Source organism: Bos taurus, chromosome 16 (genome assembly GCF_002263795.3).
Source record: "Bos taurus isolate L1 Dominette 01449 registration number 42190680 breed Hereford chromosome 16, ARS-UCD2.0, whole genome shotgun sequence".
NCBI lineage: Eukaryota > Metazoa > Chordata > Mammalia > Artiodactyla > Bovidae > Bos > Bos taurus.
This window is the reverse complement of record NC_037343.1, coordinates 12,893,126-12,918,659: the sequence shown is the minus strand read 5'-3', so window position 1 is coordinate 12,918,659 and position 25,534 is coordinate 12,893,126. Positions and strand designations below refer to the sequence as shown.

The 25,534-nt window shown below is 37.5% G+C and overlaps 1 protein-coding gene across 1 annotated transcript; it reads left to right on the top strand.

Moving 5' to 3' along the window:
• On the top strand, positions 1 to 25,534 carry RGS21 (regulator of G protein signaling 21). Its single transcript, XM_059875857.1, has 4 exons — positions 1 to 84; positions 1,222 to 1,339; positions 5,657 to 5,823; positions 25,114 to 25,534. Exons 1-4 carry the CDS (start codon positions 1 to 3, stop codon positions 25,315 to 25,317), a joined length of 573 nt encoding a protein of 190 aa, XP_059731840.1. The 3' UTR covers positions 25,318 to 25,534.

Here is a 25,534-nt window from a genome sequence, read left to right as displayed (position 1 = left end):
ATGGCTTCACAGGAAACCTTGTGTTCCCAAGATTTAGTAGATCAAGGGAGAAAGGAAAATCAGTTGCCTGTCATTGAGGAAAAAGTAAAAGAAATGGCAGATAGGAAATCCAAGTACTGGGAGATATCAGCATGTGCTCCCTGTCACCCAGCCCCTCTGTGTGGCCTCTGAGTACAGATATTACCAGCTGAGAATATAACTACAACAGCAGGAGAGAGGAGAGCAATGCAAACTGGAGCAAATCACACAAAGTAATAGAATGTAAAAACATAGGGACTGCATCACACGAGCATATTTAAGATTAGTCACCTTGATATGCAAATATAAATTTTATAAGAATGACTGGATGTGAGACTATCAATCTTTTTAATAGAAACCTTCAATTAGATCATTCCTTTCCATAGCTAATAAGTAATTTGCACATCACAGCTACATCATCCAAGATTTTTCTTCTGGGTAGCAGATGTTTTCTATGGATGGGGACTTATTTCATTAGGATCTTTGTTTATTAAGGGGAATAATGCATGATATATTTACATCTCAGAAAGTTTATATCAGAAACTTGATTTATTATTTCTACATCACATCTCCCAAAGTATACCTTCTTCAGAAGACTTAAGTCAATAAATTTTTTGACTGCTTTGGAAAAGATATTACTCTGTCCTGACAGATACCTAGATTTAAATAAATCAACCCAGATGGAAGCATACCTTTAAAGAGAAATGAAGGCTGTCTCAAAATGGGGTGAAGACTCCTTAAAATACTATAAATAAACATTTTCAAGATCATCCCACATTAAAAAATCTTTAAAACTATAAAGAAACTTAAGATGCATAATTATGAAATGGACAATTTTGTAGACTGTGAAAACTTAGAAAACAGTTCATTGCTATCATGATAACTCTTCAGGAACAGACTAGTGTAACCAACATAAAAACAATTAATACAGTTGAGATTAAATTCACTAGGCTCTACAGAGCAAGGAGCAATCTCTCTTATACCTTCATTAGAAATCAAGAATTTGCAAGTATGATCAATACTGTTGGTTAGAATAGTAAATAATTTGCTGGTGTCAAATCACATTCCCTTTTCTTTGCTATTGCTTTCCACTGTGGAAAATATTATATAATCCTTGTTGACCTTTTGTAGCTTAATTAGTGATACAAAGCTCATTTAAATGATATAATTCAACAAATACACATAACTCAAATATTACTATAGATTACAGAAGAAAAAGATCACAATGCTATGGTCAAGGGTAGATGTTGTTTCCACAGGTCACCAACTACAGAAACAGTGGCGTGGTCTGAAAATATGGACACACTTTTAACCAATCAAGGTAAGATCCAAATGATAACAGGCCTAAAAATGCAAGGATTAAAATTAAATAAATAAATTCTGAAAGTTGTAGACATGTTATAAACAATGAGATTGATCAATATGTGAAGTATAAGATTCCCCAAAGTCTTACAAACTTATACAGGCCCAAAGTTTAAATGGAATTAGATTGAGTCTAAATGGTATGGCAAAACCAATACAATATTGTAAAGTAATTAGGCTCCAATTAAAATACATAAATTTAAATTTAAAAATTTAAAAATAAATAAATAAATGAATACAAGATTATAGAAATTACAGACATTAAAAGAACAAGAAAATTCCAAATAGAAAGGAAGTGATAAAGTTGTCTTAGTCTCATTATCATTTGATGTATATCAAATACTGGAGTGCATAGCTATCCCCTTCTCCAGGGAATCTTCCCAACCCAGGGATCAAACCCAGGTCTCCCACATTGCAAGTGAATTCTTTACCATCTGAGCCACCACAGAAATGGTGAAAATGCCATTTGATTAGAACAAACACTACATTTAAATATTTTCTATATATGTCTCTTGTAGCATCATTTCTATCCTGTATGAGACAGAAATGCTGTAAAGCAGGTTTGTACAGCAAACGCAGAATTCTAGATACCTTTGTATATGACTTTTATATTAAATTCTGGGATGTTTTATTTATAATTGACCAAACTCACTTTATTAAGCCATCATTTTAATTACAAGTATATATCCACAATGTACATATTTATATATATATATACAAATATATTCAAATATGTTTTTGTATTCTCTAAAGTAAGAATAACTTAGTTGGAATAAATACTTTATTTTAGCCTGAAGAAGCCCAAGAATACTGGAGTGGGTAGCCTATCCCTTCTCCAGGGGATCTTCCCAAAGCAGGAGTAGAATCAGGGTCTGCTGCATTGTAGGCAGATTCTTTACCAGCTGAGCTACCAGGGAAGCCAGTCTCATTATCATTTGATATATATCATGACTATTATTCGGAGAAGGCAATGGCACCCCACTCCACTATTCTTGCCTGGAAAATCCCATGGACAGAGAAGCCTGGTAGGCTGCAGTCCATGGGGTCGCTAAGAGTCAGACACGACTGAGCGACTTCACTTTCACTTTTCACTTTCATGCATTGGAGAAGGAAATGGAAACCCACTCCAGTGTTCTTGCTTGGAGAATCCCAGGGAGGGCGGGGCCTGGTGGGCTGCACAGAGTCGGACACGACTCATGAGACTTAGCAGCAGCAGCAGCATGACTATTATTGTTGCAAATTAAAACATACAAACTATTGAAAAGTTGAAAATTTAAATAAATTGTTTGCTTCTTCAGGCTAAAATAAAGTATTTATTCCAACTAAGTTATTCTTACTTTAGAGAATACAAAAACATATTTGAATATATTTGTATATATATATAAATATGTACACTGTGGATATATACTTGTAATTAAAATGATGGCTCAATAAAGTGCGTTTGGTCAATTATAAATAAAACATCCCAGAATTTAATATAAAACAGTCATATACAAAGATATCTAGAATTCTGCGTTTGCTGTACAAACCTGCTTTACAGCATTTCTGTCTCATACAGGATAGAAATGATGCTACAAGAGACATACATAGAAAATATTTAAACGTAGTGTTTGTTCTAATCAAATGGCATTTCCACTTTAAATTTATAAAGTAAATATCAGAATATTAGAAATGCTTGAAACATGATAAATCTGAATATGTTCTTCATGGCTGTTTTTTTTTTTTTCATAAAAACAATTTGATTCAGATGAAATTACACTATCATTTTATGATTCTTAAATAACTAATTCCTAAAGTATAGACGGAAGATCCTGGTGGGCTACAGTCCATGGGGCTGCAGAGTCTGACATGACCAAGCACGCATGCACACATACTTTGGGCTTCCCAGGAGACACAGTGGTAAGGAATCTGTCTGCCAATGCAGGAGACACAAGAGTCTCAGGTTCGATCCCTGGGTAGGGAAGATCCCCTGGAGTAAGAAATGACAAAGTCCGTGATCAGAGGAACCTGGCAGGCTACAGTCCATGGGGTCACAAAGAGTCAGACACTACACACACACACAAAGCACAGACATAAAATAACCCATCAAAACCCTAGAATCCAACTAAAAACATATATGAAAGCCATATGGAATTTCATTTCTGTAAGTTTCAAGAGCATGTTTCTTTTTTCCTTAAATACATGACAAGCGGGACAGATCAGGTTTGCTAACACCCTAGGGAAGGTGTCTCTGCAGGTGGGGGATTGGCCGCTGCAGCAGTGCAGACAGAGGCATGAAGGTTATAGATGAAGGCAGACACACCACCCTGCAGATATCCTGGGATTTTGTACCTCATGCCCACAGAAAGTACAAAAGTCATAGATTCATCTGCAAAGCTGTCTGGATTTTGCTTTTCTAAAACCAGAAAAATATCTCCCATGCTTTTCAATGCTTTAAACAGATGACCCACCATATTACCTGCTTGTTTGGTAACTTGATGATACGCCTTGCACATACTGAGCAGAGATATTAATGTGCCTTCTGCCACCTGCTCCTGACATATTCCACTCCTCAGCCCCTGTCACACTTACCCATAACTATTCCCTCACACAGAGGGACCCTCAGATAATATATGGCTGTGGCTGTGGCTATTCTAAAGTCACTTGACGACCTGTGAACTTTCAAATTGTATGTATATAATAGATGAGTGATTCAGTGATTGTCTATGCAAGGAAGAGATAACTAGCCCCAGTGTTACCTGCTTATTCTGTTCCTATGTGTCCAAACAGGGCAATGGGAGGAAAAAAGGAGGAGTGACTGTTAGTTCAATGTCTCTCTCTATGAATATGGCAGGAGGGGAGAGAATAATGATATTTTTTTAGATCTTTAACTTCCCATCTCTCTGGGATGTATTTAGATAACCCATATTGCAAAATAGTTTCGTATGCTTTAACGACACACGTATAAAATAGTGCCAGACATGCTTCCTCAATATTCTTTCAGTATTATTAAAGTATATACTTTACTTTATAAAATAGATTTTTTAGTATAAATTCTATTTAGACCTCTCAAATTCATCATTGTTTGGATCAAACTCATGGAAAATTTTAATTGTGTTACTAAGAGGATTTTTATAAACCAAATTTGTGTCACAGAAACTTCTCTAATGTATTTTCTAAACACAAGACATGTGCAATTGAATTTTTATAGTGATTACATATTAACAACTTTCACACTCTGCAATATTTATACTGAGAATTTTAATTGGTATCTGAAAATCTTTTGCAACGACCTGTTATTTCAACTGTACTTCGAATCATTAAAAATAAAATTGTTATGCTTAGTTTTAATCCAGGGCTTCTAGATAATCACCTTCTTCCATGAAGACCTTTTCTATTTTCTATACTAACCTTCACTTTCCTTCCAACTTGCAGCAACCAATAAACAACTAACTTAGGCCCCTTTCCATACATGTTTCTCTGATACTTACTTTTTTGCTAGTCAATTTCTCCCTACTTTGCAACCTGAAGAGTCAGCCCTCTAGCACATAGTTAGGGAGGAGTGGCTTTGAGCCAGGCTGAGGGGCCCCCTTGGCAGGTGTAGGAGAAAACCACCAATTTTCAGAAGGCAAATCCTCTGAAGGACAAGCGTGCCAATGGGTGATTCCTCCTCCAAGACGCACAGTCTCACTGACGCGCAGACGCTGCCATAGGAAGGTACGGACTGAAACTAACACAAACTGAAAGGCCTGCTTAGTTCAGGCAACTGCAGGAATTTGATAATAATCTTTCTAACCTGGTACCTCATACCTCAGTAGAGGCCCTCTCGTAACTATCCTTGGCTGTAAAAGATTTAGAAACATTGCCTTCTCAAAAGAGTTCTGTGTGTGCCAAAGAAGATTCTGGGGCACATTTTACATGAGGAAACTAGAGAAAAGAGGCTAAACAGGTGGTCAGAAACTTAAACATTTATGAACAGGAATAATAAATGTTTAAATGTGGCTGAAAATAAGACAGTGAAAAGAGCTGGAACGTACAGGAATCCTAGCATTTCTGGTTGTTTTTCAATTTTTTTAAAGTGCTAATATTAGAAAAATAGATTGAATATTTTACATCGATGACTACTGATCCAAAATCAAGCTTTCTAAAGTTAAAAACTAAAATGTATAAATGCTATATTTGAGGGATGATAAATATTTGCCACTGAATCCTCAAATGCTTTCACTAAACAATGTATACAATTGGTCACATGACTGCGCTGTGTGATACACAAACCTTTTCCTCGTGTATTTTACAGCTGGTCTAGATGCTTTTCGAACATTCCTAAAATCAGAGTTTAGTGAAGAAAATGTTGAGTTCTGGCTTGCCTGTGAAGACTTTAAGAAAACAGAAAGTGCAGAAAAAATTGCTTCCAAAGCCAGGATGATTTATTCTGAATTCATTGAAGCTGATGCCCCCAAAGAGGTGAGTGAAATATTCCACAACAGTGAATATTTATCCACTTATCCACTAACACATCTGCTCCCAATTGAAGGACACTAAGGCCACCTCAAGGGAAATTAAATTGTCACCATGTCTTCAAACAGAAGATATCCGTAAATTTGAACAGAAGTTCCTTACGGTGATCCTCTGGCACTGATTCACTAAATAGTTTCCAGCGCTCTCTATGTGCTTCAGTGTTTCTATTTTCTGAGCACAACAAGCAGGCTCTTAAAAAAACAGTCTAATGTTCCCAATTAAACAGCTCTACAGAAATCCTACTTAAGCGTGCTTCTGGATTTCAAATTCAGCTTCATTTTTCCTTTTGTAAGCACAGGGGTCGATTTGGAATAGAACTCTTGAATACAATTTTTTAAATAAAAAAAGATACATATGTGAAGGTAAAACCTACTAACCAACAGTACAAATTCATAATATTTAATGTTCTGGAGGCCCACATCACGGCATATAATAATGCCTTACCTTCTCAAAGAGGGGGTTGCTTGACTTTATTTCCTTCATGGCTGTTGGGCTGCACCCCGCAGGCTTGCAGAGACATCCACTGAATGCGGGAGCTTACACGTCTTAAGTAGGGTCCTGGAGCCACACACCATGGTTTGGGGTGGACGGTGGAAGGAACATGGAAGCAGACTTCGCCGTGGGGGATGGGGAAGAATGGGAAGGCTACTAGTTAGGGGAAATGACTGACATCCGATTGGCTCTTGGGTTACCAGGGAAACCAGCAGAGGGTCAGGGCCCTCTGAGCACCTTCTTGGGGCAGAGGTCTTCCCTTATTCAACTATCAAAGGGCATCATTTTGTCCTAAAGAGTCATTATCTGGGCCTGAGGGGCAAACATACAGATGTTTACTGACTAAGGTCCATCCTGTGAGTGGGCTGTAGGGAACCAGGAACTGCTCCAGGAGCAGGGAGTGGACAGGGAGTGAGCAGCCAGCCATCCTGCGTGGGCAGATAAGCGTGGTGAAAATGAGCCACAGGTGTGCGGGTGGCCTGGTCCTACAACAGTAAAAATGAGCCACGGGTATGTCTCAAGTTGTCAGATTCCACCTGTGCTGCATTAAGATCAGGAAAATAGAGAAGGCCTTACAGGAAAACCTGGAAGGACTTTGAGAAGAGCCCCTCAAAAATGTTTTATGTGTATACCATCTCATTTATAATTGATTTAATTTCCAGAACCAAATAATGATCATCTCTGCTGCATCCCCTTAATGTTTAACTTTAAAGTTTAAACTATTTACATTTTAAAACTGCTGTAATCCCTCACTGATTATAACATCTAAGCAGAGAGTTTTAATGCCTAAGCAGCAAACGGGAATCTATCTTAAGTCACTAGCACCAAACATAAACCACCTACGTCATCTCTCCCTACAGAGTTGAAATACTGATACCCTCCCAAGTGACAGCTACTATATGTTCTAATCCAAAATTAAAATTCACGGTATGAGAAGTTATTGTACTAATGAGGACAGAGGACAGCAAAGATGAAATGCAAACTTTTTTTTTTAATCTACGGCATAAAGTTGCTGTATCAATAGTTCAAGTTTTAGATGGACATTAATTACTGAAGCATATGTTGGTACAGTACAATTTTGCTGACTTATGAACCACTGAAGCTTAGAGTGGAATTCAAAGGGGGAAAGAAAAAGTAACTTAACTCCTGTGGAGCTATTTCAGCATTCATTTCCCAGTCACTATCTAAGAATCAATAAATGAGTCCAGAAAAATTTAAATGTAGTGTGTAAGATTTGTCAAGTTGATTAATGTGTCATTCCCTAAAAGGCTTTGAAATCAACTCTAAAGGTAATCTATTTATTATTGGTTTGAAAGCCAAATTTATTTTTCTTCATGAATCTGCTTAATGATTATTTTAAGTTTTTCAAATATTATATATGAAAAATCTTACATTAATACTAAAGAAATGTAATCTTTTAATTACAGCTGAACTCAAAGTTATATAATAAATTATATCAATTTGGATAAAATAGTTTTATTTTCCTAATCTTTCCTGCCAAAATAAATTAATATGGTAATAATTTAAAAGAATAGTACAGTTATTGTTTTAGGATACAAAGCTTTCATACTTATTTTATAATTTGTCCATCGAGTTAATTTTATAGTTGTTTTACAAATCACGGATTATATTGTCTCAAACCGTCTAAAAATATTATTATTGGATATGACAAAATTCTCATTGAAGATGAAGTGTATATATACAATTGAAACAGCCATCATCTTTCCTATTATTTGCCATTAATTATTTCCAATTCAAATTAACTAAAGGACATTTGTCTCTTACATACCAATTTCAGTCTCCAGCATATCTTGCTATAGCCCATCAATTATATATTATATATTACAAGTATTAGTATGAGTCATTAAATGGAAATTTTTTGAGAGTCTGTTCCCACAATGAAGTCACACAGTAGAAGGGGAGATTGACATGTGATAAAACCAGTCAAATACACAATAGGCAACTAATAAGTTGAATCATTTAAAGCTTGTTATTAGCAGTGTGTGGAAGAGCCATGAAGTCTATCCAGAGATTTATAGGATGGATTTGTAGGGTGGTTCACATATGAAAACTATGTCATATTTATCAAGAGAGCAAATGAAGAAAGTATTTCAGACTGAGGGCACAGTGTACAGTGTAAATGTACAGAACTCCCTAGAGTTTTCCAGAAATCACAAGCATTTTGATATCACTAATGAGAAGCAGTGGTTTAAGGCTGGACAGGCAGTGATAAAGATAAAGAGAGGGTGGGAAGTAACCTAGATTTATCTAGTAGGCAGACTTCACAAGACAACGTGATATATCTGATATGCAGGTTGGAAAATACCATTTTCATAAGTAGAAAATTAATGCAAGAATGAGATTCATATGAAAGCATTCTTCATTTTTCAATATTCAATTACAGTTGTAAAACTGTCTCGCATAAAGAAATCAAAATTATAACCAATTTCCTTGGTAGAAAACCCTAAAATAGAGAACAATGACAAGGTCACATCATCCAGATGTCTATTAAGTCCCATTTACTTTCTTTTCAACTTTTCATGTCTTTATTTCTTCATCTGTAAAATTGCTAGCATGACAATAGTTTTTAATTGATGCAATTAGACAGTTTACCATCAGACTATTTACTAACAATCCCTGTCTATAAATGGATGTTACTAATGGTTCTTCGTTTCCTATTCTAATAGGCAAAACTGCACAGAAAAACAACTTTCAGGTCTCTATGAGAGATGATAATTGCAGGAAACTTTATGCCCTCTCCCTCAGAGTTTTATCATCTCTTTGGTCTTCTACACTAATTGTGTGATGTAGTAGAAAATCTAAAGGTTAGAAACACAGACTCAAATCTTGTAATCTTGTGTTGACCTATTTCATCCCTCTAAGCCACACTTTCCTCATCTAAAAACGTAACTGTGAAAAAGGACACAGCAATCATATAGGTTAGATGAAAATGGTGAATGAGATAGCATATCTAGGGTTTGCAACAGGCAGAATAGTCTTTAAGAAGTTTTAATTCCTTTTTTTCTTTACACAAGTCACTATAAGTGCTACTGACTCTACCCCAAAATATTAACTAACTTCTAAGACCATCTGAGGACAAGCCACTTTGAATGACTTGATAAATGTATACATGAAAGTGAAAGTGTTAGTCACTCAGTTGTATCCGACTCTTTGCAACCCCAGGAACTATAGCCCGCCAGGCTTCTCTGTCCATGGAATTCTCCAAGCAAGAGTACTGGAGTGGGTAGCCATTCCCTTCTCTGGGGGATCTTCCTGACCCAGGGATTGAACCTGGGTCTCCTACACTAAAGGCAGATTCTTTATTGTCTGAACCACCAAGTAAGCCCCTAAATGTATATATATGTGTATGTGTGTGTATATATATAAACACACACACACACACACACAAATGTTTTATATATATATATGAACACAAATTAGAAAAACACATTAGCAAATCATGAGTTTCAGGTAGAAATATCTACTAATTGCATGGATTATACCTAGATATTTTCAGAAGATATTGCAAGGGGAAATAAAAGTGTGAGTCAGATATTTCTGACCAAGTATTCTGAAAATGAGAAAATTATTAGATAAGCAATATATATTTTAAAGTGTCCCTACTCCACACACAGTAAGAACTCGAATGTGGCAAAGAAAAAAAAAATTCTTAACATTGTATTTATTCTTCCTTCAATTTGGACCATTAATTTCATAATATTTTAAAAATTTCAAACAATATTTGGTTTCAGAAGAATGTAAATCTTAAAAAAAATTAAAATAGTATGAGCCATCCAGGAAACCCAAGATACTGACATATTTTAAATATTTATGTTTTATTTCTGTCATTTATGAATTATGTTTGTATCATCTCTTATATTAATAAGAAAATTAGTGAGGATGGAAAATATATGATTAAAGAGAAAACTGTTTATGTTGATTGTCATTCTGTGAGATTAGAAAATGTTCCCAATTATACCACACTGTGATGTTTAAAAATTATATAAATTCAAATTCAAATTATGACCAATCTGGGAGCAAATACATTGGCAGTCTTTTAAGTAAAAAAAAAAAAAAATTACAAAAAATTTAATTCTTAAATGTATTTATTAACTGTGAAGACATCATAACCCATTAAAGGGAAGAAACTATCATCATAAAGGAAAAGAATCTTAATGCGTTATGCAGGACACTTTTAAAATATCTGTGTCTGGATGTTTTGCTTTTAATTTTTATTGTAGCACAGTGTTATTTGGTGACTCTTATTTCATATCAATAAATGCTTATTCTGTGCCTACAATTAACCACCATAAGATAAATTCCTTCCATGGAAGGGAAGTTGGGTCTAAGCAAGAGAACACATAATAAACACAGAAGTACAATGCAGTGTGTTGTGGAAATGAGGTAGCTTGATAAGGAAATGCAAGAAAATAGAATAGATTGAAACTATGGTTTGGCTCTGGAGAAGGCAATGGCAAGCCACTCCAGTACTCTTGCCTAGAAAATCCCATGGACGGAGGAGCCTGGTAGGCTGAAGTCCATGGGGTTGCTACGAGTCGGTCGCGACTGAGCGACTTCACTTTCACTTTTCACTTTCACACAATGGAGAAGGCAATGGCAACCCACTCCAGTGTTCTTGCCTGGAGAATCCCAGGGACAGCAGAGCCTGGTGGGCTGCCGTCTATGGGGCTGCACAGAGTCGGACACGACTGAAGCAACTTAGCAGCAGCAGCAGCATGGTTTGGCTCAAAAGAAACAGTCAGTCTAGTTGGGTTAAAAAATTAGATTTCTAGAACCAGGAAAAAACAGCAAAGCAACAAATGATTAAGTGGAAAAATTTTAAAAACAGATGAAATTGTTTGCATTATATCTATTTTTAGGATTTTTATTTTTCTTTTCTGTTTCTTTTGGTGGGGGGCACATAATGCAGCATGCAGGATCTTAGTTCCCTGACCAGGTATCAAATCTGTGCCCTGTGCACTGGGCGTGTAGAGGCTTAACCACTGGACCACCAGGGAAGTCTTTGTTGTTCGGTTGCTCAGTCGTGTCCCAGTTTTTGCAACCCAATGGACTGCAGCATGTCAGGCTCCCCTGTCCTTCATTATCTCCTGGAGTCTGCTAAAATTCACGTCTATTGAGTCAGGGATGCCATCCAACCATCTCATTCTCTGTCATTCCCTTCTCCTTCTGCCTTCAATCTTTCCCACCATCAGGGACTTTTCCAATGAGTCAGCTCTTCGCAATTGGTGGCCCAAGTATTGGAACTTCAGCTTCAGCATCAGTCCTTCCAATGAATATTCAGGGTTGATGTCTTTCAGGATTGACTGGTCTAATCTCCTTGCTGTCTAAGGGACTCTCAAGAGTTTTCTCTAACACCACAGTTCGAAAGCATCAATTCTTTGGTGCTCAGTCTTCTTTATGGTCTAACTTTCTCATCCATACGTGACTACTGGAAAAACCATAGCTTTGACTAGATGGACCTTTGTCAGCAAAGTGATGTCTCTGTTTTTTAATATGCTGTCTAGGTTTATTATAGCTTTTCTTCCAAGGAGCAAGCGTCTTTTAATTTTATGGCTGCAGTCACCATCTGCAGTGGTTTTGGAGCCCAAGAAAATAAAGTCTGTCATTGTTTCCAGTTTCTCATCTATTTGCCATGAAGTGATGGGATCGGATGCCATGATCTTCATTTTTGGAATGTTGAGTTTAAGCCAGCTTTTTCACTCTCATCAAGAGGCTCTTCAGTTCCTCTTCGCTTTCTGCCATAAGGGTGGTATCATCTGCATATCTGAGGTTATTGATAGTTCTCCCAGCAATCTTGATTCCAGTTTGTGCTTCATCCAGTCTGGCATTTCGCATGATGTGCTCTGCACATAAGTTAAATAAGCAGGGTGACAGTATAAAGCCTTGATGTACTCCTTTCCCAATTTTGAACCAGTGCATTGTTCCATGTCTGGTTCTAAAGGGACATTGTTATAAAGGTCCTAAATGGTCAGGGAAGTCCTTGTATTATATCTAAAAGTTGATAATGATTGAATAGTACTGAGGAAGAATATTGAGATAAGGCCTTCTTCATTTATTTTTGGCTATGCTGGGTCTTCACTTCTGTACAGGCTCTTCTCTAGTTTTGGCATGATGGGGATTACTCTCTGGGTGTGGTGTGTGGGCTTCTCACTGTGGTGGCTTCTCTTGCTGCAGAGCACAGGCTGGATGTCACGTGGGTTTCAGTACTTGTTGTGCAGGGGCTTAGTTTCTCTGAGGCATGAAGAATCTCCCCAGATCATGGATCAAACCTGTCTCCTGCATTGGCAGGAGGATTATTTACCTCCAAGCCACCAGAGAAACCATGCCTTTATTTTAAATAAGGTTAATTTTGAGGATTCCTTGGCGGTCCAGCGTTTAGGACTCTGCACTCTCGCTGCCGAGGGCTTGGGGTTGGAGCTCTGATCAGGGAACTAAAATCCCACAAGCCACACGGTACACCCCACACACACAAAAATAAGGTTAGTTTTATAATCCTGAGGGAAAAGATAGACCTCTGAATTCTTGGCAGAGAGAAACCCGTGGCACTATAGGCATTTCTTGATATTCTCAAAATGGCAGTTTTGTATCCTCCATTTTAATTCCTATTTTCTCAAAACGGTAAAGAATCTGCCTGCAATGTGGGAAGCCTGGGTTCAATCCCTGGGTTGGGAGGATCTCTCGGAGAAGGGAAAGGCAACCCACTCTAGCATTCTTGCCCAGAAAATCCCATGGACAGAGGAGCCTGGTGAGCTACAGTCCATGGGGTCGCAAAGAGCTGCACACGACCGGGCGACTAACACTTTTCTCTTTGCATTTTTAAGTGTTCCTTCCACAATGAGCTGATGCTATGTTGAGTCTTGGTCCTGACTCACAAGTTGCTGCTTGTCAACAGTGCCCCCAAACTATAGAATCACCGCAAGATATAATGTTTGCTTATTTATTAATTTCCTAAGTTTTTGTACACTAATCAATAGTTAGTGGTCTGTTACATACCAAGCACCATGCTGATGCAGCTATGAAAAAAGACCGAGTCTCTGAATAAATCAAGCTAACCATATTGGTGGGAAGACTCTAGTTTTTAAAAAAAAAAAATTAGAATAAACGTTCATGGATGTTGTGATAGGGAAATACAGGTGATGTGGTCACTGTAACTGGAAAAGTCCAAGTCTAAGGGATCAGGAAACATGTCTCAAAGGAAGTAATTAGTGAGCTTTGATCAGAGATGTGAATACAGAAGGAAATAAGACAACACGGAAGGATGGAAGGATGATAGGAGAGGAAACCGAAGAAGAGTCTAGCAGGGCACCAGCTGGTGCCTAGAAGGCTGGCCCAGTAGAGGAAGAAGCCTAGTTCTGGGTGCCTCCAAGCATAAGTGGAGCCAAGGGCATGTTCTGATTCCTAGTGATTTCTGCATCTTTGTTTATTTCCTCTTCAGCTCAAGGGATCTCTTAAAAAGGAAGAGAGAGAGTGACAGAGAGAGACAGAGAAAAAGAAAGAAGAGGACGGGGAGGAGGAGGAAGAAAGGAAGAAAAGCAGAGATAAAGAAACTCTAAGCCGCACACTTGCCCAGGGCTTTTATGTGGACTATCTGACTCGATCACCATGCACTCTGTCTTAGGCACGACAATCACCCACCTTGTACAGGTGAAAAATGAACTGAGGCTTAGACAGGAAAAATGATGAGTCCTGCAGTCATTAAGATTCACAGATCATAAGGAGGGAGGTCTTCTGCCCTTGCTTTTACATTTTAATTTCCTTCCTCTAGATCTTCTTTTAAATGTTCTACTTATTTTAAATGTTCATGGCACAGCCTGGGAACCTCGATGTTTACACTGAAGGTGAAAGCAGAAAACTATCTCGTCACATAGAGTCTATCTTCCTTTCTGTCAGAAGCTGTATTTCTCTTCTCATATTCTCTCTATTTTGTATAACTTCTTAAACTTGTAAAGCAAAAAAAAAAAAAAAAGTCACAGGCGCATCTCATTTAATAGCCTGTGGTATCATTTTGGCCCTCTGAAAAAATGACTACTGCCTTTCAACTCTAAAACAAAACGCTCTTTGAATTTGCGCATATCCCTGTCCCACTTAATCTTGGGTTAGCGTGTCGGGGTTCCTCACGGAAACCTGTCCATCTTATTCTCTGTCGCCTGCTCCAGATAGCACTTGCTGCGTACATCTATTTTTAGCAATCCGTATCCGTCAAGCTTTTATACATTGATTGCATACGTTTGATTTCTTTTTTTTTCATTTCTCTTGTCCAATTTAGAGTGTCAGTGCTGCCTCCCAACTCATGTCATTTATTTCTGTCCTTAATACCAACTGTGACAAAGGATACACTCCTGTGCAGAATGGATTCCCTCTCGATGTTATAAACTTGGCTATTCTCAACTTTCATAGTAACCCTTGAGACTATACCTCAGGATATTCATGTGCCTTTAATGATGCCAAAAATGAAGTAATACTAGAGGTGTTAATGGTGATTAAACAGAATTATGTAGCCAAAAACATGATTATAGGCAACTTTAATTTGAATAGTAATTTTTAAGCACTGCTGTGAATGAGGTTGAGGAGGCTGCCTGCCCCATTTGAGTAAGGCGCTTTCCATATGCATGCACACACTCTTTGCATAATGACCATCTCCTGCTACACTATACATACTAAATGAGGGAAAGGCAATCTCATTTGAATGTGAGAGTTCGACTGAAAACTTCTCATTCAAATTATGTAAAAATATATAAAGCACAGTCTAGGGTCACAGGAAAGCCAAAAGGTACAGTTTCAAATGCATTCTTCCTGCTAAAATAATTTGTTGGAAGCCAAAAGAAGTTAAAACTGTTGTCATAGAAAAGAGGAATTGGCTTGCATAACTTGGAGTTATCAAAATCACCTGAGCATTAAACTATCCCTAGCTCATTATAATAAAATCATTTTTTAAACAACAATGCAAACCAGAGGCACTCATTTTAATGCAATGGATTGTTGTCAATGTCAGCTGTGTCAAGGCCTTTTCAAAAATGACAGGATTTAAAAGTCGCTAAACAGTTGCAATGACATCTCAGCTGTCATTCTGTGAGAATCATAAGCCTATGTCTTGTTTTCTGAGATTGGCAGTGCAGCAGTCTCAGAGAGCTAAGATAATTCGTGACCTTTGGAAAAATAAGCAAATTAAATGTCTTTCTCAGCATCCTTGAAACTTGAGTGTATCCATAGAAACAAAATGCAGTGACTATTCCCATGAGTAAATAATATAGATATAACTCTCTTTATTTCATCAATCGATGTGCCATTCAGCCCCTGCTCTGGACCTACTAATCTGAGCTGCTCAGCTGAGTCTAAGCTTCACCCAAGGTCCAAGCAGCTCAGGACGGCCTCAGGTCCACACAGTTGAGAGGCCTGCATCTCTAGAGGGTTACCTCCTGTCAGGGTGCCTGCTTTCAATCTACTACTCCAATCTCAATATCTCCTCTGTGCTTACTTTCTGAGACGGAAATTGATACAACAACTTCCCCAAAAATCAAACTTGAGATGAGTGCACAATTGGAGATGCAGTTGGCAGACATGAACCTCAAAGTGATCATATTAAAGGAATGTATGTATCAAAATATGTGCTAGGCTGAATATTTTCACTTTTGTCTTGATACTAAAATTTCAGGGGACTCAAGAAGAAAAGACAGGGCGTTGTGGGTAGAGTGCACTCAAACCTTATTCAGACTGACTCCTTGGGACCATTTAATGACACGTATCACGCTCTCTTAACTGAAACATTAACTTCAGTTGGCTTCCTGTACTTAATTTCTTCCTCTCTTACTGACAATTCTTTGCCAATTTCTTTTACTGTTCCTACCTATAGCCCAGCACATACTATCTTGAGGGGAGGTGGTTGTCATCTATTTTCTGCCTGCATTTACTCCCCAGGGGATTTCTTCCAGTCTCTGGCTCTAAAAGGGCATCTCACACTTCACTACAAATCTGAGTCCTTATTTTCTCCTCAAACTTTTCTCTGAGTCTCTCTGTCTCAGTGAATGGCAATTCCATTCTTTTTGCTCTGGCTGAATAATTCATACTCATTCTTGGTTCTTCTCTTCAGCACTATATCCGATCCATTGACACTTTGTCATCTCATTCTTCAGAATATTTCTAAAATCCAGTCATTCCAAAAAATGTTGTTGCTTATCCCAGTTCATAAATATTCAGTTGCAGGCTTCATCTATTCTACATTCTAAGTATCTCTGAAATCTATACATTTCCCTCCATTCTCTGTGAAATGACCCAGCCTAATCCTCCATGACTAACCACCTGAATTTCTGGTATGACTTACTAATTTTTCTGCCCTTTATCCACAACTAGTCATTATATCCCATAGCAGCCAGTAATATGTTTTTTCAAGCACATGTGTTTACATTACTTAAAAATCTTCTTGTTGCTTTCAAGTTAATTAAAAATTATTTAAGAAGACCTATAAAAGTCTATGTGATATAGACCTTCATGCCTTTTCAAGCTGTTGCTCCTTTCACTCTGAAAACCTACTGAGCTTTTTCCAGTTTTCCCTCCATGGCCAAGTGCCTTCCATAATCTTCTATACTCATGATAATACCTTGATGATCAGTTTACAACCTCATTTCCTTTAGAAAGACTTTTTTTTTTTTTTTTAAGAAGGTAGCTTCTTCCCTTTGGATTATTTTCTCAAAATCTGTCTTCTTGATTGACTCTCAATTATTTTTATATGGTCAGATCTTAGCACAATTCCTAAGTAACCATTCAATGAAATAATTTAAATGAATAAATTATAGAAATTTACTATAAAACAACCACTTTTTCAGATGAGGTCTTTTTTTATTAAAGAAAAATAGGGACAATAATACTATCCATCTTATAGGTATGTGTGTGTGACATACAGTAGCCATATAAAGACTTAGCACAACAGTAGTAATATTTGATGAATATTAACTATTAATATTTACAGTTAAAATAATCTTCTTTAAATATCCTTAGGATTATTTTAGAGATAATGTCATTGCTTAAATATTTTTAAACAGGAGATGACAAAGTCACCAAGGAAAATAATCCAGGGAGAGAAGACTGGGCACGGAACTTAGACGATGTCTGACTCCTCTGCTCATATGTTGAGGTACAGGTAGAGAAAAAAGAATCAGGGAAGAAATAGGGAAAGATAGCAGATAGAAGACAGGTTAATTCCATGCCACAAACTACTGAATTCCCTTTATAGTGACAAATTTTCTCCTCTGATTATCAGACTGAATACTTAATATTGACAGAAGCCACTGTCTCCAAACCTATTTAAACAAGAAATCAAATTTCTTAAATTTTTGAAAAAATAATGTATGATGATAAGGAAATCATAGTGACACTCTTTCTGTGATCAAGGAAGGATTCTTGGAGGATATTCAACTTCAGCTAAATCATAAAGGGTTGAGGATAATCTGTACAGAATAAAGTTGTGGAGGAGAGAGGGACTTTAGATGGTAAAACAGCATAAACAAGAGCTTTAGAAAGAAAATTCACTCTGGGAACAGAAAGTAGATGAACTTCTGTTCATCTCTGGATGTCACCAAAGATAAGTAGGAGGTAATTTCAAAACAACATTTGAAGCCCAGGTATGAGGAAGCTCAAATGCAAGGGTAAGATGTTTAAATTTTATATTATAGAAACTAATGGTTGTCGACTGAACATTCATACAATGAAAGTGATGTTTTGGTGAAATTGAAAGATGATGTTGTGAAAGTGCTGCACTCAATATGCCAGCAAATGTGGAAAACTCAGCCATGGCCACAGGACTGGAAAAGGTCAGTTTTCATTCCATTCCCAAAGAAAGGCAATGCCAAAGAATGTTCAAACTACCAGACAATTGCACTCATCTCATATGCTAGTAAAGTAATGCTCAAAATTCTCCAAGCCAGGCTTCAGCAATATGTGAACCATGAATTTCCAGTTGTTCAAGCTGGTTTTAGAAAAGTCAGAGGAACCAGAGATCAAATTGTCAACATCCGCTGGATTATCAAAAAAGCAAGAGAGTTCCAGAAAAACATCTATTTCTGCTTTATTGACTATGCCAAAGCCTTTGACAGTGTGGATCACAATAAACTGTGGAAAATTCTAAAGGAGATGGGAATACCAGACAACCTGATCTGCCTCTTGAGAAATTTGTATGAAGGTCAGGAAGCAACAGTTAGAATTGGACATGGAACAACAGACTGCTTCCAAATAGGAAAAGGAGTATGTCAAGGCTGAATATTGTCACCCTGCTTATTTAACTTATATGCAGAGTACATCATGAGAAATGCTGGGCTAGAAGAAGCACAAGCTGGAATCAAGATTGCCAGGAGAAATATTAACAAACTTAGATATGCAGATGACACCACCCTTATGGAAGAAAGTGAAGAAGAACTAAAAAGTCTCTTGATGAAAGTGAAAGAGGAGAGTGAAAAAGTTGGCTTAAAGCTCAACATTCAGAAAACGAAGATCATGGCATCTGGTCCCATCACTTCATGGGAAATAGATGGGGAAACAGTGGAAACAGTGTCAAACTTTATTTTTGGGGCTCCAAAATCAGTGCAGATGGTGACTGCAGCCATGAAATTAAAAGATGCTTTCTCCTCAGAAGAAAAGTTATGACCAACCTAGATAGCATATTGAAAAGCAGAGACATTACTTTGCCAACAAAGGTCTGTCTAGTCAAGGCTATGGTTTTTCCAGTGGTCATGTATGGATGTGAGAGTTGGACTGTGAAGAAGGCTGAGTGCTGAAGAATTGATGCTTTTGAACTGTGGTGTTGGGGAAGACTCTTGAGAGTCCCTTGGATTGCAAGGAGATCCAACCAGTCCATTCTGAAGGAGATCAGCCCTGGGATTTCTGTGGAAGGAATGATGCTAAAGCTGAAACTCCAATACTTTGGCCATCTCATGCAAAGAGTTGACTCATTGGAAAAGACTCTGATGCTGGGAGGGATTGGAGGCAGGAGGGGAAGGGGACGACAGAGGATGAGATGACTAGATGACATCACTGACTCGATGGACGTGAGTCTGAGTGAACTCCGGGAGTTGGTGATGGACAGGGAGGCCCGGGGAGCTGCGATTCATGGGGTCACAAAGAGTTGGACACGACTGAGTGACTGAACTGAACTGAACTGAACTGAATGCTGTCCACTGTGTGTACAAGGGGAGGGATCAACTAAGAGAAAAATTCCACGGTTTAAGCAAAATATTATGTTATACAAGATTAAACTGGAGAGTTGGAGTGAGAAAGATAAACTGGTATCAAAGGGAACTGGAGAGAAATTATCATCGCCTTAAAGAGGCCCTACAGCCTCTGATAAACCGAAAGATCCCTCAGTTATACAAGGCAGTATTACCTGTTACCTGCCACAGAGATTCCTTCAGTCGAATGAGTCTGCGCAAAATGGATCTCTAATTTAAATGCACTTGTTTTATTCATTTGAAAAAAGCCATGTATTCAACACTGAGTGTGAAAAGAATTTAAGAGCTATTGAAAAAGACTTGGGACTTAATTCTGGAAATTATAGCATTAATTTACTCAAGGAAGAATGCAGTGGCCAAAATAATATCAAATGGCAATTGGTGAAGTTTGAGAATCATGGCTGTGGTTTCTAATGTTCTGGTAATATGCTGTCCTTTTTTAAAAAAGACATTTTAATGACTCAAAGGTACACTTACATTTACCATTATTTATACCATAGCTAAAGTTAAATTTATTTACTTTAAGTTTGTATTTTTTAATTTATATTACCATTTATAGATTTGTTTGGAACCATTTTAAATGTAGTAATGCTTATTTTAAAGGTACTATTAAATATGTGAATGTTTACACTAAAAAAAAAAAAAAACAAAATAAACGGAAGAGATAGGAGTGGATTTAGAAAAGGCAGAAGAACCAGAGATCAAATTGCTAACATCTACTGGGTCATAGAAAAAACAAGAGAGTTCCAGAAAAACATCTATTTCTGCTTTATTGAAAATGCCAAAGCCTTGGACTGTGTGGCTCACAACAAACTGGAAAATTCTTAAAGAGTTGGGAATACCAGACCACCTGACCTGCCTCTTGAGAAATTTGTACACAGATCAAGAACAGTTAGAAATGGACATGGAACAACAGACTGTTTCCAAATCAGAAAAGGAGTACATCAAGGCTGTTTATTGTCACCCTGCTATTTAACTTAGATGCAGAGTACATCATGTAAAATACTGGGCTCAATGAAGCACAAGCTGGAATAAAAATTGCTGGGAGAAATATCAATAACTTCAGATATGCAGATGACACAAACCTTATGGCAGAAAGCAAAGAAGAACTAAAGAGCACCTTGATGAAACTGAAAGAGGAGAGTGAAAAAGTTGTCTTAAAACTCAGCATTCAAAAAACTAAGATCATGGCATCCAGTCCCATCACTTCATAGCAAATAGATGTGGAAACAAGGGAAACAGTGACAGATTTATTTTCTTGGGCTCCAAAATCACTGCAGATGGTGACTGCAGCCATGAAATTAAAAGATGTTTGCTCCTTGGAAGAAAAGCTATAACTAACCTAGACAGCATATTAAAAAGCAGAGACATTTACTTTGCCAGCAAAGGTCCATCTAGTCAAAACTATGGTTTTTCCAGTAGTCACGTATGGATGTGAGAGTTGGAATATAAAGAAAGCTGAGCACCAAAGAACTGATGCTTTTGAACTGTGGTATTGGAGAAGACTCTTGAGAGTCCCTTGGACTGCAAGGAGATCCAACCAAGTCAATCCTAAAGGAAATCAACCCTAAATATTGATTGGAAGGACTGATGCTGAAGCTGAAGCTCCAATTCTTTGGCCACCTGGTGTAAAGAACTGACTCATTTGAAAAGACCCTTATGCTGGGAAAGACTGAAGGCAGGAGGAGAAGGGGACGACAGAGGATGAGATGGTTGGAGGGCATCACCGACTCTATGGACATGAGTTTGAGCGAACTCTGGGAGTTGGTGAAGGACAGGGAAGCCTGGGGTGCTGCAGTCCATGGAGTCGCAAAGAGTTGGACACGACTGAGGACTAAACTGAAGGAGTGATAAATAAAAAGAGCATTGTGAAATTACCAAGAAAAGGTGAATAAGGAAAGTTCTATATATAGATAGAGAAAGAGAGAGATCAGAGGGAAAAAAGATTTGTCAGAGATGATTCTTAAGTTTCCAGCTTGAACAACTTCGAGAAAAATAATGACATTTATAAAAACATGTGGGTGTGATATTTTGTCACTGACATTAAAATGAATTGCCAAGACACATCTTCCTAAGATTACTGATTACCTCCTGGGAACAGTGTCTCTGCTCATCACTTAGATATCTATAGCTGATGTTGGCAGCTTATTGGTAGGAAAACAGGCAAATCAGAAAAGTGAGAAGGGCAAGTCAGACATACAAAGTTAGTATATTTGAACAAATAATATTAATTACCAGTGATATATTGAAATGAACATTTCTGCTTAAAATGCTACCGTGATTTTTAACAAATGTAGAAGCCTTTTTCACTTTATTTATACAACACACATGTATTGAATCCTTACACTGTTCAAGGCATAGTGAGGGATAGGCAAAATGTAAATATAATGTAAGTAACACAAAGTCCCTTCACAGGTCAGAAAAGGTGAACTTTACAAGGTAGATATTATTTGAATGTAACTTTAAGGACTTCCCTGGTGGCTCAGACGGTAAAAGCGTCTGCTTATAATGCAGGGGACCTGGGTTCAATCCTTGGGTCAGGAAGATCCCCTGGAGAAGGAAATGGCAATCCACTCCAGTACTCTTGCCTGGAAAATCCCATGGACAGAGGAGCCTGGTAGGCTTCAGTCCACAGGGTCTCAAAGAGTCGGACACCACTGAGTGACTTCACTTTTTCACTTTAAGGACGTAAGAGCTTCCCTGGTAGCTCAGATGATAGAGTCTTCTCCAGTGTAAGAAACACAGATTCCATCCCTCAGTTGGGAAGATCCCCTGGAGAAGAGAATGGCTACCCACTCCAGTATTCTTGCCTGGAGAATTCCATGGACAGAGGTGACAGTCCACGGGGTCACAAAGAGTCGGACACAACAGAGTAACTTTCACTTTAAGGACATAAAAGACTGTGAAAGACTTAGATGAGGAGTGGGTTTCAGCTAGCCTGGGATGGTCAGGGAAAATATTCATTGGTAACAATGTACATGAATTTGAGCAAAGTCTGGGAGATAGTAGAAGACAGAGAAGCCTGGCATACTGCAGTCCAGGGAGTTATAAGGATTCAGATACTACTTAGCGACTGAACAACAACAGCAACAAAATATAAGAAATTTGAGGGTAAGAGTCTACCTTGGTGGTGACACAGGGCACACAGAGAGGAGAAAAAGTATATAGGTTTGGACCATATTGTATTGGTCATGAATGCCAAGTTCAGGGCTTTGGGCATTTTAAATAGGGAATAAGGAGCTATTGCAGGCGTTCCATTCTGAATAAAATAATAAGGCAGCACTCTGCACACACTGTCCCTGCTATCAGTGAAAACTCAGCCAATGAATGAATGCCTAAAGGAGTTATCTTGGTATATTTACCATTAAGGGGAATATAAAGTTAAACAAATTGCAGATGACACCATTGAAGAATTAATAGCGCATTCAAAGAGGAAATGGGCAATCTATATTCTCATACCCTAGCAACACAAGATAGGATATGAAAAAGATTCCACTATATGTTGAGAAACTCCTACAGAATCTTGAAAATACCCACTACTCTTTATTCCCACTATGGAAATCAAGAACTATACCAGATTCATGGCATGATATCATGTCATCTCCCTGTTCAAAAACCCTTCAGTGTCTTCCCACTGCTTCTAGTAGAAAGATAGGAACCCTTTACCACAGCAGATAAATCCTACAAGACTTGACCTGTACCTCCTCTCCCAGTCTCCCCACAGGAACTCTATCACCCCCTGCACCCCCACCACGCAAACACAGAGGCTCTTCAGAACATCACCAATTTGTTCTTGCCTTGGGGACTCTGAATTTTTTTTTTTTTTTTTTTTGGCCAGAAACCTTCTTCCTCAGATTCTTAGAGAACTGGTTCCTTCTCATTCTTCAAGTGTAAATCTAAAATAACACTGTAGAGAAAATATATAGTACTTTCTCCAAATATAGAAAGCATCTTGTAATCAATGATTATATGGATCATCTCATTTTAATTTTTATAACAACTCAGTCAAGAATGACTGGGCTTAAAGATGAAAAATAGCTTGGTAACCCAGGTTACTAAGGTCATAAGCGTCAGAGTACAGATTGGAAAACTATCCTATAATCTTACTACTACTCCACACCATCTTTCTGTGTAAAGAAGCAGAAACTGATTATAGATTTTGAAGCCTTGGAGGACTTTGCAGAATTTCATCTGGAACTTTGATGCAGGAACTGAGAGGATGATCAAAGAAATAAAAACAAGGTGTAATCTGAATCCCCAAGTAGCTGAAATCCCTAAGAAAGAAAATATCAGTGAGCAAATAGCAGCCTTTGATGATTCTTTTCAAAATATTTTTTTCTTTTTACTAGAATAATAATATTGAAATAATTTGATATCACTTATCTCATTTAGCCCTTAAAAGACTTCAAGACATTATTATTATCCTTTTTTACACTATGGAAATAGAAAGTTGAAGGAAACTGTAAAACTTGCTTTACTCATGTGAACAGCAAGTAAGTAGCTAAGAAATTTGATTGAAGGTCTGTCTGCCTATCTTTTAACTTCAATGAATATAAATTGTAACTTATAGTTTTTCACCAGACCCCCAATTTTTAGCATTTTACAGTCTCCCTTATTTTGCCAAGAGACATAATTCTATGCAACAAATAATTTTGACTGCCTATTATAGCAGCAGCAGCACCTGCCTTTGGTGAGCTTTGAGTTTTAAGATTCACATCTCTTTGATAATTCACGAATATTTTCAGTTTAAGTGAAAAAACTTGGAATAGAAATTTTCTGCTTCTCAGAAAGCATCCTGGAAATGGGTAGAACTGAACAAGAATTTCCATGAGGTTTGCGGCATTTGTGTATTTGCAGGTGTGTTGTGTTGCAGTATAATAGATCTCTATTAGACCTTGCTGAGAATGCTTACTTGTGGTAGTGCTAAGGGGGCAAGAACGTACATACGCACATCTGCGCGGGTGTATGTACATCCCATGGGAGGCGTGGTGTTCTGTGAACAGGGGTAGAGTGTTAGGTGGTCCATTTTGGCAAACAAAAAGAAACACAATTTAGGATAAAAAGCAACATTATGAGAAACAACACCGGGAGTTATGGAGAAAGGGAATGTGCTGGTGAAGGCCAGTTTAGTAAATTCTAATTACTGCTCTGCCTATAGAAGAACATTTTAGGTCTTAATGCCAAAGTACTAGAAAGAAATAAAAGATGGTAAGCAAAAAGAATGTGAGGTCATAAAAATTCTTTTATGCATCTCCTTTGTCATTTTTTATAATCTGAAAATAAGGTTTGACCTCTGTTTGCTGTCAACGCCAACCCTCTCAACCTAGGTAAAGTAATTAAACAAAGCATGTGTTCTGCATTTCAGAAAATGAATGTGTGACCTTTCTGTTGTTTTGCATAAGATTAACTTGATGCTTAAAAAAATTCAGATCATATGTGGATCTCCCATCTGTATAGACCATGCAGTCTTTATGAAACTAGTCTAATGTGATGCAATTTATTTCCACAGATTAACATTGACTTCAGTACCAGGGACCTCATCTCAAAGAATATTGCAGAACCAACTCTCAAATGTTTTGATGAAGCTCAGAAGTTAATCTATAGTCTGATGGCCAATGATTCTTTTCCTCGATTTCTAAAGTCAGAGATTTATAAGAAACTGGTAAATAGCAAAGAGATTGGAAGTCATAAAAAATGGCTCCCTTTCTTGTAAAGAAGGTAAATGATAAGCTAACAATCAGATTATAATTTGGAGGGAAGAAGTGATAGGATAGATCAGCTCAATCGATAAACTTCAAGGCTAAAATGTTTTAAATATACAAACACAATGTAAGTTTTTTTAGGATTTAGAAAACATGCTTTACTTCAGTAGAAAAATATGTTATATCTGAAGCCTGAATGTTTAAGTGACTTGTTTAGAATGTGTTTAT